The sequence below is a fragment of the Chrysemys picta genome, chromosome 6, assembly GCF_011386835.1.
Source record: "Chrysemys picta bellii isolate R12L10 chromosome 6, ASM1138683v2, whole genome shotgun sequence".
Taxonomy (NCBI): Eukaryota; Metazoa; Chordata; order Testudines; family Emydidae; genus Chrysemys; species Chrysemys picta.
The window spans coordinates 101,940,022-101,953,742 of NC_088796.1; the positions used below are offsets into that span (position 1 = coordinate 101,940,022).

Sequence of the window (13,721 nt, forward strand, 5' to 3'; positions counted from 1 at the left end):
ATGATTATGTACAAACTGTATAGTAAAAGACAAGAGTCACCTGTATCACAATTATTTCTATATTATTTTCATTGGTTGTTTTCAGAGTTCTGCAGAAGCTAGTACAAGGGGGATGGTATTTGAGCCAGGGTGTCCAGGCACAACCACAATACAAAATAACATCCCCTCTCCTTCTCCTCTTGCTAATAATCCCACCTCATTCCCTGCTCTTCAATGTTACTCCCCAAGCCCCTGTTGCTTCCATATGAATGGCAGGAGACTGTGAAAGAGATTAGCTAAGGAAGTGTGTCATTTCTAGCAAGGGAAGGTTGGTCATATCACAATTTGCTCCTCCCATGGGACCCAACCTGTTCGTGGCCACTACAAAGACTTCCCTGTCCCTGCAAAAGCATCCCCGGGTGCACACTGAAAAAACTTTAGGAAAATGGTTAGTCTTGAAGCAGTTTTACACTCTTTAGGATTAGCCAGGTTACACAGGATTAAATAATTTTGAATTGGCTGTCAAAGATTAAAGGCCACATTAACTGACTGGATTACTGGTCTTCCCAGAACAATGACACACTAGGAAATGCAGAACAAAGCTTGCACTAACACTTGAAATTTTTTAAAATATATATTTTTTATAACTCTAACTTTCCTTAAAAATAACATGTACTCAAGCCATTGATATATGCCAGTAACCTTAACTGGACATTAACAAAGCTTTTGGTGTTTGACGCTATTTTATGCTAAAACTGAGAGCAACACTTTATTCTATCTGGATTTTCCATTGCATGGTGAGTGAGAGAGATAAAATGAGGGATCAAACAATCTAAAAAAGGATTTAAAGAGAGAAGAATGTTTATTTGCTTGTGGAGGTTATCTTAAAGCCAATATGTAGTTCTGTCATCAACATATGTTGTTAACCTACACACATTTTTCTTCTTTAACAGATTAATGCTGTTGTCCTGTGTTGAAGGAAATATAGGAATAAACAATATCAGAAATACATTACCTTTCAACATGTCTCTGGAGGATTCAGATAGCACTTCTTTAGGGCTCTCCATTATATTAAACAGCCAGTCAATAAACTAAGATTAAAATGAATAGCAGTTGTAAATTAAAAGAATGTCCGTATCAGACCACCACAAATTTTCTCTGACCAAACTGGCTTAAGACATGCACCCTACTCAAGTTTAGCTACAGTATATTTGGACTGAATGGCAAATCCACCCAAGTTAGAGTTGCCCATCACTGCATTATAACAGTCCATTAGTATTTCATTTAACACAACAGTAGAGGAATTATCTGAGTGATGATCAAAGTTATTTCTTTTTGCAGTATGAAAATGAGGGAAGCCATCACTATTGCCTATTTCTATTATGATACTCATCTTTGATCAGTGAATTCCCAAGACATTATTTATTTGGTTGCTGGTGAATATTGCTGTTCATTCCTAACATGGACATATAATATTCAGTGTCTTACTATTAAATCTATAAAGTAGTAACTCATGATTGGGCAGAGAAAAAAAATCAAATAGAAAATGAGTCACTATGTTTATATGTTTTTCAAAAATCATTGTTAAGCTATTAGAAATTGTTACGGGTGTAAAACAGATTTAGAACTAGACTGCAGCTTAAAACCTACTTTCATGTCAAAGGGCAAAAGTTACTGTTGAATGTTAGAATTTATAATTATTTTTCAAAGGCTATTTGTTTGCACACTTGCTACTTAAGTTTTTAATCATCAGCCATGGGTGGAATGGGACAGACATTAGGGAAAAAAAGGAGCAGTGTTTTAAGTGAGCCATTTGGCTGACTATTTTGTTTGCAAGGCATGCTGACACTGTTTTGGAAATATACAAAATTGCTAAAGAAAACAGTTAATAAAGTTCTGAACTTTGCTCATGCAAAACACCAACTAAAACAGTGGACATGCAAAATAATAAATAAAACACTGCAGAACTGGGGTGGATTGAGAGAAGCTGGAGAATCATAGTAATAAGAGGTGGAAAAAACATATTATGTCACTCAGTGCCTCTCTCCGTCAATGCAGAATTGGTCACTTAGTAAATGTTCAAATATTTGGTCCAGTCTAGTTTTAAATATTCCAAGCAATGCAGTTTCCACCATTTCCCTTGGAAGAATATTCCACAGCTTAATATATCCTACTACAACATACTGTCACAAGATCTTGCCTGACAGTCTGAATTTTGCCTTCTGGGGACATTTCCCTTCATCCCATTATCCCCAGTTACACTACTTTGTAGCATAGCAAGCACAGTAAATAATTCATCTCCATATTTGATGTTTACACCCTTTAAATATCTGCACTCATCCTCCTTTATCAGTCTGTAAGGGTCTGATTACATTGCAAAAAGAGACCACAATAGTGAATTTCAGGGCCTGGATCAACTTACTCAGCCTCATGAGGGTCAAGCTCACGCTACAGGGCTAAAAAAATCCAAGATATTCTCACTCGGGCCAGTGCCTGGTCTCTGAAACCTGGCAAAGGGAATGGGTCTCAGAGACCAGGCTCCAGCCTGTGCAAGGACATCTACATTGCTATTTTTAGCCCCCTAGCGCTAGCCCCACAAGCTAGAGTCAGTTGAACCTGGCTCTGAGACTTACTTATGTGGGTTTTTTGCTTGTTTTTTTTTTGCAGACATACCCTTAGCCAGACTTCCCGAAGTCAATGCCCTCAGCACCCAGATCATTTTTAATTACTTTTTTCTGACTTTTCTCCAATTGCTGTTGTTTTTCTGGTAACGTATGTTGCCTAGACGAGAATACAATATTTCAGATATATCTGGATGGTTTATTTTTAAAAGGCACAGACTCAAATGCTTTATTAAAACCTAATTACAAATTTGCACATTAATGGCCTAGTTCTGCATTCTTCACACCCTCCGAACTCTCACTTCAGTGGGAGTTCTGCACGTGCAAAGAAGGCAAGATCCAGTCCTTAACGCATACATGTTTGTTTAAAATAATTAAATGTCAATGTACAGAGGTCACCATTTATATTCATTACAGGAAACTCAAGCCAGATTTGCCAAGTTAGGCACATACAATCTCACACACACACACTTATGCTTACCTAACTTAGGCTTGCAAGTAAATGATGTGCACAATAAACTGGGGGTGGGGGGAGGGAGAGATCGTCCACTGGTAGAAGATCTGCCCTTAAGTGTTTACATGCCGAACTAGCCATATGCAGGAGCAAGTACACACATGCACACACCCCTCCCCCCAAGTAAACCTACTTAATGTTAAATGCCCAACCCTTAAGTGTTCTTTATCAACTTGCATCTTACTTTATTTAAGGGCATGTTTTTAAGTAAGTCATATCTGACTGCGATAAAGAAAAATGAGAGCTCAAGTCAGATGCAGTAGATATAGAGGAAACAGCTGCCTCACATAAGACCTGAGCTGACTTCACTGAGAACTGAGGGTGATCTGTCACCCTCAGAAAGTGCTTAGCATCTTGCATGATCAGGCCTTTAGAAAGTAAATTATGTGCAGCTTTACCTTTTGTGTTTGTTCTTTCCAAGGCTCTTTAGCCAGCAAAAGCTGCACACTGTTTGGAAGGAGAGTAAGAGTCTCCTGCACAGAGAGCTTTTCAATTGGATGCTTGCCAAAATCATCTGCAGACAATTCTGGCAATACTTCTTTGTGTTTCCATGACGACCAGCTGGCACTGAGGCCAAGCAGTAGTGGAGCAGCATGGTCAGCCCAGGCAACCACAGAAGCTGCAAATATCCACAACAGGAAGTCTACAGCCTAAACAGGAAACACACAAGTTTGGTTCATTAGTTAAATAATAAAGAAGAAAAAAAGGTTATGACATCTTATTCTCCAGGATAAATCCTAGGCAACTGAATACTCAAACTTTAAAAGAGAAAGACTAAAGGCAGTTTAATGGTCTGGGTTTTGTACTTTAAAGTAGTACAACAGTATTTTAAAACTACAATCCTTAAAGCAAGGGAAGCAAATGGAAACAATTCTGAACCAGACTTCTTTAGCAATGCACTTATTCATTTTTTTATCTACACTGGAAAATAATGCTTATGGACAGGCATTTCAACAAGTCTGGCATCCTGTTCTGTACAGCAGCCAACAGCTGGTGCTCTAGGATGATTAGTCATATGCTCACCTCCATACTGCACATGGCAAATAGTGCTATACTATATAACAAGGGAGGAGGCTCCTTTCTGATGTCTGCAGCAATCAGGTGATGCCCCAAAGCATGAGATTTAAGTATCTTAGCAAGCATAACTACAAATAATATTGGTAGCCCTGAACTGTCCAACCCTTGTAAAAAAAAAAAAAAAAATGCTGCTGCAGTACTCTGACCTACTGGGACAATGAAGGCACAGATAAATTAACATACTATAAAGGAGCTTTTCCTTTGAACAGTTCCAAGTGTATAGAGTTCTACATGATATAGTTTCCTTTCATACTGTGTCATTGTTCTCACAGGTTAGGTGCTAGACTTACTTATTTAAGAGACTTTAAATATATGTACATTTTAAAAACCTTTTGAGGACAATCAGTGATTTTCCTTATGGAGATAAAAGGAGATTTAAATACTTGTTCCTTGGAAAGGACATAAATTACACCAGAAACCATTTTTTTCTGAAAGCTACATATTTTCACAGTATGTACCTCTTTAAGATCCAGATTTTGTATAGGTATCGACTTGTAAGCAACATTTCTGATATAGCCCATCAATTCTAACAGCCAGTCCATTCTTTTCAATACTCCTGTAAGAACAAGAATATTGTCTTACGTAAATGATAGTAAATACTCCTTTTTCTTTAAAAAGCAAGTACCAGGAAACACCATAGCAATCAAACAGCAAGCCAGGGGAGGAATAATAGCAACAATCATAACATTTAATTTTTGTGTGCCTATGCCAAAAGGCATATAGGCACATTAATAATAACAGCTGAAACTCACATTATAACACAGACAATATGGCTGTAACAATCCCTAAAGCTAGCAAACTAAAAACAATACATTGAAAAAGATAATGAAAAAATAATCTTTCATAATAATTCCATCCTGCAGATATCACTGATCTGCTCTGTGGACATCCCATATAGATTCCTGATCATGACATTCCAACACTAACACAGAAGAGATCACCCCCCAATCAAATAAATCTAGGCTTTGCGTTGAGTCCAGTGCATGCTGGGAAAGAATCTGGGGAGTATAAGAAGTGGTGTGTAAAACCTCTTCCAGTGCAGATTTGATCAATAAAATTAATACAGTAGCTATATCTCTAATCAACTAGTCTCAGTGCTTTAAGGAGTCTCCCAGTACCCAAAAGCATACCACCATATAACTCTTCAATATAACTATAACATTCCTTCCTTATAACTGCCTCACTGAGTTTTTGTAAGAGCTACCAAGACCAATCACACACTTTTCATCAATCAATCAGACCTGGCTAACTCAAAACACAGCCCTGCCTTCTTTATCCACCATGAGTATTGGGGGGGGTGTACTCCCTTCCTTTCTAGCTTGCCTCTCAGTTGCTCCTTTTATCATCGCCTGCTACTCTTAGTTTTATATTTTCTTTCATGCATCTCACTTCTTACATACTAGTTAACCCCCCTTATTTCAATCAAATACAGCACTTTTGCAAATCCTTCAAACACAGATGACGTCTGAAGTCCTTTCCATTTAAACTCCTATCCATTTGTATAAGTTAGACTTTAAATTTTGGAGAGCAGTGACCTTGTATTTTTAATCTATAAATCCTCACATCCATTTATAATACTTCAGAAATAATACATAACACACCTAGAAAGACTTGATTGGACCAAAACTTTTATTTAAAATAATGCGTGCAGATTCATTAAGCTTTTTCACTTCTTCCTTCAGTGTGGCCTTACCTGTGTTTTCATGGCTTACAATTCGGGCATGGTAGAAACTATGAAACAACATCCATGCAATGGTTTCTTTCTGCTGGCATCTTACCGCAATACCAATCACATCATTCAAGCTCAACAAAGACAGTCGGCCTTGAGAAACTAAATACACTTTGATGAAAGTGGTCTTTTCTATATTGTTCTGCAAAAGCAACAAAAACTCGATTAAAATAAAACATTCTTCCTGGGTGACAACAGTCGAAGATACTACATTTCTCTGTATAGAGATGGGAGGAATCCTTCAATCATTAAGCCAGCTGATTTCTCTCTTCTTTTTTTTTTTGGGGGGGTGGGAGGGAGAGGTTAAATGGATTGGACAAGATACAGTATATAATACATATCACGTGGGGCTATATAATAGCACATGAAATGCACGTAAGTCGGTACAATCAGACCATGCTTACGCTTGTAAACAATGATTAGTACTTATGGAAGGGGTCAATGTGACAACCCTGGTTTAAGTCTTATTTGCACAAGACAGGAACAACATGGGCTGCAGCAATGCAGATTTTCTCACACTGCTTTTCCAATGTGACTTCATCTTGACCCCAAGGGACTAACCTCATAGTGAAAGGATAGTTCAGTTTCAAAGGCCTGTTTAAATTCTTGGACTGCTCTCAACAGAGTCTGCCAGCAAGGGTACCATGGTGGTTATGTGATATGGACACTTGCATATAAGGGGGCTTGATCTGAGATCACCAACTCATTCCACTGAGGTCACTTCATCACCAGATCATAACTTTTGATCATTATCAATCTCAACTCTATTTGAGCAAGTGACCTGGAGTTGGAAAGCTTTATATTTCATTATCCTTCTCAGCCATCCTGTCCACCATAAAATATTTTGAACGCATCTGAAATACAGTGTGATAAATCTATAATACTGGCAAGTGTGAAATTAAAAAATTGCAATACAATTTTTCAATTTTGCAACAGTATCCAGGATTCATGAACTCAGACGCAGTTGATTACGATATTGTATTTAGTCTGTTTAAAGAATCAGATGGCTAATGTATAGAGGGAGGTGGTCTTGTGGTTAAAATACTAGACTGGGATTCAGGAGACCTAGTGTCTGTTACTGACCCTGCTACAGACTTGTCTGAATTTGGGGAAGTCATTTAGGGCCTGATTCAAAGCCCACTGAAGTCAACAGGAATTTTTCCCATTACCTCAGTTTCCCATTTGTAAATTGAGGATAATGGCATTACCACACAGGGTTGATGTGAGGATACATTAATAAGTATTTGAGAGATGTTAAAATATTCTAAGTGACGTGTAAAACGGTATAGTGAGTCTTCATCCCATACATAAACAAGTGTTGGGGAGAGTTCTAGAAGCCTACAATGAAACACGATTACCTTGGAGAACTGGGCAATCCGGTCAACCTCTGCATCTGCCATTTCTGAGAGGCATTTTGCTACCTCAATATACATCTCCACGTCGCTTCTCTGGAAAAAGAAAAAAACGTGTGTGTTTATACATGGATAACTGTATTTTAATATCATTAAAGTAATGAAGAACCTAGGAGCCTTTTTATTCATTTGGATAATTTAATAAAAAGTTTCTAAATAAAATGAAGCTGGAAAATATATCACTTATTTTGCATTTATGGTGGACTTGAATGTATTTAATTTTATTATTTAACAAAAACAACAAGTTGGAAACTTGTAAAGAAAAGTGCTTTTCCTTTGGTGTATTTTCTGTTTGTTGTCCTCAAGGAATTTGTCACTGAGAATTTTTCTGTCTAAAATTGTTTTTTTCCCTGATTATTCTCTGCTTCTATTTCAACAATTATTTTACAAATTCTTTATTTTTTTAAATTGCCTAATTATTTGTGCGGCAAAGTCCACTCCAGTCCACTACAATTTACCATATTCTAAAGAATATCTGAAGAAATTTTCACCGGAATAGTATTAGATTATTTACCCAAAACTCCTGCATCAAATTTTAAATCCAATGGCTCAGTACAGATTTCATGAAAAAAAAAAAAAAAAAAAAAAAAAAAAAAAAAAAAGTTTTTGCTAACTGCGGAAAACTCAGGCAAACACCTTATAGTGGCGTTTTTATCCCTCCATCCAGCCTTGCTCCCTAAACCCTCCCTACCCTAAAAAACCAAACCTTTAAAATTCTGTACTAGAATGTGAATATTTACGTCTCTTACCTGAATCTCTTCTGGCAAAAGCTCAAATATTTTCTCTGCAGCCTGGCACAGAAGGTTCCAGCAGTATTGGGCAGGGCTTGGAAGTTTCATAGCCTGGCTGAGTCCCTGTAAGATACTCTGGCAAAGCTCAGGATTTTTTGGGTGCTTCTTTGTTTCAAAATGCTGTACTAAAAACACTTCAGTAAAAGTCTGTAGTTTGTCTTCTGCAACGTGTTTCATCCATAGGGGCAGAGTAGTAAAAAGATATTTCCTGGTTTTCATCTGAAGGGCAAATACAGTGCATTACTGTACATTGGTTGTGCTCAAAGTCTTTCCTCCTACCTTAGATAATTAATACCATTATCTCACTATTCCTAAGGTGCTTCCTTTTACTAAGTATAGGGAATACTACTAATATTGAGGTAAAATGAACTAGTTACAGTAACTCCTCGCTTAACATTGTAGTTATGTTCCTGAAAAATGCAACTTTAAGCGAAACGATGTTAAGCGAATCCAATTTCCCCATAAGAATTAATGTAAATAAAGGGGGTTAGGTTCCATTGAAATTTTTTTCACCAGACAAAAGACTATATATATATATATATATATATATAAACATACACACACACACTATAATTTTTAAACAAACAATTTGATACTGTACACAGCGATGATGACTGTGAAGCTTGGTTGAGGTGGTGAAGTCAGAGGGTGGGATATTTCCCAGGGAATGCCTTGCTGCTAAATGATGAACTAGCTTTTGGTTGAGCCCTCAAGGGTTAACCCATTGTTGTTAAGGTAGCCTCACACTCTACAAGGCAGCACGAATGGAGGGAGTGGAGACAGCATGGCAGACAGAGACAGAGAGACACACCCTGTGTGACAGAGATGTGCATTGCCCCTTCAAGTAGGCTGACCCCACTCTAAGTACACTGCCTTTTTAAGTAATTCAGCAAGTTGAGACAGCAGCTGCTCCCAGGAAGCTCCCTCCGTTCCCTCTCCCCCCCATGGAGATGGGGTAAGTAGGGTGCAGGAGCAGGGGGACACCCTGACATTAGCCTCCCCACCCCCCATCCCCAGCACAGCAAACAGGAGGCTCCCAGGAGCAGCTCCAAGGCAGAGGGCAGGAGCAGCATATGGCAGTGGGGGGAGGGACAGCTGAATTGCTGGCAATTGATAGCCTGCTGGCCAGCTGCCACATAGGGAACTTAGGGGAGCAGGGAGCTGATAGGGGGGCTGCCAGTCCACCCTGCTTCCAAGCCCCCACCAGCTAGCTGCAACGGGCTGCTCTTCCTGCAAGCAGTGTACAAAGCAGGTGGGTGCCAAACAACATTATAAGGGAGCATTGCGCAACTTTAAACGAGCATGTTTCCTAATTGATCAGCAACATAACAACATTAACCGGGACGACTTTAAGTGAAGACTTACTATATTAGAGGCAAAATTGGAAAGTTTTAAATGGCTCTAGAGTACAGTACACAGAACTTAATCTTCCCATATGATTTATAGCAGAAAGTAGAAGAGATTTACCAGTGACTCAAATAGTTTCTCTCTTCTTCTATGCTAAAAAAATTTAGACTCCACCATCTCTTAGTTTTAGATTCAAACCTCCATTGTCCCTCAGCTATAGAGAAAGCGTAAAATTTTCAAAAGTGCCGAAGTTACTGGGACTTGAGGCACTTTTGAATTTTTTTCATCCCAAATAACTATAGATGCTTCTCCCACTTCTTTAATATTGTTATTATTTATTATTTGTATTACCATAGTGCCTAGGAACACTAGCTGAAGCAGTAATTTAATCCCTTGTGATCTGTTAAGTTTTCCTCAGGTTCTCTCACATACTGAGGATTGTGTCCTATCAGGCAGAGTACAACTGTGGCCTTCCAGCAGAACTCTTGGCCCATTCTACACAAAATGCACAACCCAGTACAATTCTTTGGCAGAGAGGTGCAGAAGCACCTCTTCAAGATTGCTTCTTAATCTTCAGGATGATGCTAAACTCTCCACTTCCTGGAGCTGAATGCACTGCCCTTGTGGCCTGCAGACTCTGTTGAGAAATGAGAGGCTCAAACTCAAGTCTTCTCCTTACTGGTGACAAACACCCAAACCAAATCCCAGAACTTTTAACATCTTTACCAACTCTAACGGATTACCAGTTCACTAAACCATGGAGAACTGGAGGATCATAGACTAAAATGAGCAGGCTTTTCTTCTAATTTTCTTCTAATGATTCTGGGCCAGCTTCTCAGCTGATGTAGATCAGCACAGCTCCATCAGAGCTACATTATTCACCCTAGCTAAGGCTGATGTGGAATTTTGCAGGATTTCTAAAGGACTAATTTCATGCATTGCCGGGGGCCTTGTACATCCCATACTGAATTTCCACACCTTGATTCCCACTTTTAATCTGAGGATATCACCAATTTTGATGCTAACACAGATTACCCTTTCAATTGTATAAGGATTAATTTAGAGGAACAGAAGGGGAGGAAAGCAAGATGAATAACTGACATAAATAAGTAAATAGGTGATGGAAGGTCTCAAGTCTCTGGTATAAGTAATTTCAGAGAGCCACTAAAAGCCATTTGCTGATATAACAAAACTTTTAGAAAATTCTGCACAAATGTCATTTTGTGTTTGGATGAAATGCAGGGCTGGAATAGTAAGCATGTAGGTGCGCAGGATTAAGATGTGCTGTCCTGTGTAAGGAAACTTGTACACAGAAAAGAGGACCCAGAGGATTCATAAGCCTTCTGGAGCTCAATGCTGATATCATACATACGCTAAGACTGTAGACTAGAGGTGGTACGACCCACATCCCCAGGAGCATTGCAGCATTCTGAGATGACTGAGCCTGGGTCACTGCAAGTTCAATACACAGTTGCTGAATCTCTTCACCTAAAGGGGAAGAAAGTGAACAGTCTACAATGCAATTATTTTAATTTTCAATTTGTTCTCAGTTCATAATGCAGAAAAAATAAAAACGAAGGTAAATGTTTTTATTCTAGTAGAAATACGTTGTGTTTCTTGTGACACCACTGGTAACATTTAGAGCAGACCTCTCTCTCTATTTATGTAACTTCTTTATTACCCTTGGATGTGTCCAGAATCCAAGCATGTGGCATTCACTCAAATTTAATTGAGAAGAAAAGCATTAAAATGTGAACATGGGGAATAAAAAGAATCAATGTTCTTTGCTAAATGGAGAGAATAATCCAAGTATTAAAGAACCCCTTGAAGGGGAACTAAGGATTGATATTCCTTTTTGCTAAGCTCAGCCTGTTCTGCTCCATTTACATTCAGCATGCTGTGCACCGGTGTAAATGTCAACTTCGCAGAACTACAGGTAAATCATTGTTATTGCTGTTGGAACATGGGCACAGACATTCTTCTGGTCTGGGTGTAGGGGATTTTTCTAAAGAATAGATTTCTTACGTTAGTCATTGAATTCCTAATTAGTGGGTCCTGTTCAGGCTCCCCAAAAATCTGAAATTGTCTGTCCCTTGATAAAGATAACTAACCATAAAAATCTGAAAGGAGTTTGCTTTGCACAATGGAATGGCTTTTGTAACAGTTCATTCTATTGTAGCTGCACATGAAGGACAGGGATTTCAAATTTAATACTGACATTTAAAGTTAGACTCATAGATGTAAGGTCAGAAGGGAACATCATGATAATCTAGTCTGACCTCCTGCACATGGCAGAACAGAGAATCTCACCCACCTGCTCCTGAAATAGACCCCTATGCTCTGGCTGAGTTACTAAAGTCCTCAAATCATGCTTTTAATACTTCAAGTTACAGAGAATTCACCATTTTATGCTAGTTTAAACCAATCTGATGGGGGTGGGGGGGTGGATTCCTTCCTGATCCCAAATATGGCGATCAATTAGACCCTGAGTATATGGGCAAGACCCACCAGGCAGATACCTGGGAAAGAATTCTCTGTAGTAACTCAGAGCCCTCCCCATCTAGTGTCACATCTCCAACCGTTGGGAATTTTTGCTACTGGCAGTCGCTGAGGGGCCACATGCCATTGTAGGCAGTCCCATCATAACATCCCCTCCATAAATTTATCAAGTTTAGTCTTAATTCAACTTTGCTTTATATACATTTCCAAAATACTTGAAAGTGGAACCATTTGTTATTAATCTTATTTATTTGGGCCAATATTTTCAAAAATGGGAGCCTAAAGTTGACTGCAATGGATGCTGTTGAGTAGTTTTACTTCTGAAATAAGGTTATTCACTTCAAATGTCTAAATATGGATTTAGAAGTCTAACATTATGCTAGTGATTTTGAGACTCTTGACCTAGAAATTTAGCCTTTTTCTTTAGCATATTGTTTGGTACCCAATCCAGATTGCTACAAAACTATTTGTCATTTGTAAGCAGTCACCAAATAGTTTGGATTAATAATTTACAGACTATAGATTGTTTGCAAACTGTTCACCCAAGCTATTTGTTGTTCAGTAGTTGTGAGGTATGCCTATCCTAAATCACATAGTATTGTTTCTGCTCCACGAATGCAGCACTGAACTTTTTAAAACAGGAGAATAATCTGCTTTTGTTATCAGTTTATGGATGAATAAATCATTCATGTTAGAATGTGTGAAATTTCAGGATTCATAACCATATTCACAAATATCCATCCGTCATCCAAATATTCATGAATAACTATTATTATGACTAAACTCAGTATGTGTCACAAAAATATTCATGATCATGTGTCTTGAAAATTACTTCAGGGTTTCACATTTCCAGTTTGTATGTCAGGCTAAAATACAATTGCTCTGCTTTCTGCTTCTGTAGCCCAGCACTGCTCATGAGCCACCGACTCATACAAAGGGGTATCTATTCATTTCTTTATGCATATATTCAACTTCCATAGTGCTACTCAGGTACAATGAGCAGAGTTTACATGTCAAAGACCGAGCAGTCTCAAATGCCATCTAAATTCAATTAAAATGAAGGAACTAAATGGATGCACTGTTTCTTCTGGAATTTCTGAGGTTTACAGTAACACAATTTTTCCAGTGTGTTAAAGAAGTTTCACATTCAAAGCACCATTCAGATATTGAAAACAATATGGACAATTTGGTTCAATATGAGAAATGCTCTTGCAAATTTCTCTTATATACAAAGGTGAAAGTAAGCCGATACGCCCCGGTACGGCGTACCGGCAAGAGCAAGAAATAAGTTTCAGTGATAGCCGTGTTAGTCTGTATCAGCCAAAAAAAAAAAAAAAAAACACAACAACAACAAGGAGTCCTTGTGGCACCTTAGAGACTACCAAATGTATTTGGGCATAAGCTTTCGTGGGCTAGAACCCACTTCATCAGATGTATGAAGTAAAAAATACAGGAGCAGGTATAAATACATGAAAGGATAGGGGTGCTTTTACCAAGTGTTAATCTCATTAGACTGACCTAACACTTGGTAAAGCACCCCCATCCTTTCATGTATTTATACCTGCTCCTGTATTTTTTACTTCATACACCTGATGAAGTGGGTTCTAGCCCACAAAAACTTATGCCCAAATACATTTGGTAGTCTCTAGCAAGAAATAAGAGCAGCCTCCCTATTACTGAGTCCTCCAAAGCATCACAATCTAAATCCAAGAGCAAAAGCATGGCTCAGCTGTAGGGGAATCTGTAATGCCA

At 38.4% G+C, this 13,721-nt stretch overlaps 1 protein-coding gene across 8 annotated transcripts in view; it reads right to left on the minus strand.

Annotated features, from left to right (window-relative positions):
- FOCAD (focadhesin) overlaps positions 1 to 13,721 on the minus strand; it is a 196,483-nt gene that overhangs the window by 477 nt on the left and 182,285 nt on the right. For all 8 annotated transcript variants that reach the window (XM_065549450.1, XM_065549453.1, XM_065549452.1 and 5 more), the window contains 7 exons: positions 10,843 to 10,958; positions 8,082 to 8,342; positions 7,279 to 7,368; positions 5,885 to 6,062; positions 4,650 to 4,747; positions 3,513 to 3,764; positions 995 to 1,070 (listed from right to left, as the gene is read on the minus strand). In XM_065549450.1, the coding sequence (XP_065405522.1) occupies positions 995 to 1,070; positions 3,513 to 3,764; positions 4,650 to 4,747; positions 5,885 to 6,062; positions 7,279 to 7,368; positions 8,082 to 8,342; positions 10,843 to 10,958 (1,071 nt within the window). The remainder of the gene's footprint in view (positions 1 to 994; positions 1,071 to 3,512; positions 3,765 to 4,649; positions 4,748 to 5,884; positions 6,063 to 7,278; positions 7,369 to 8,081; positions 8,343 to 10,842; positions 10,959 to 13,721) is intronic.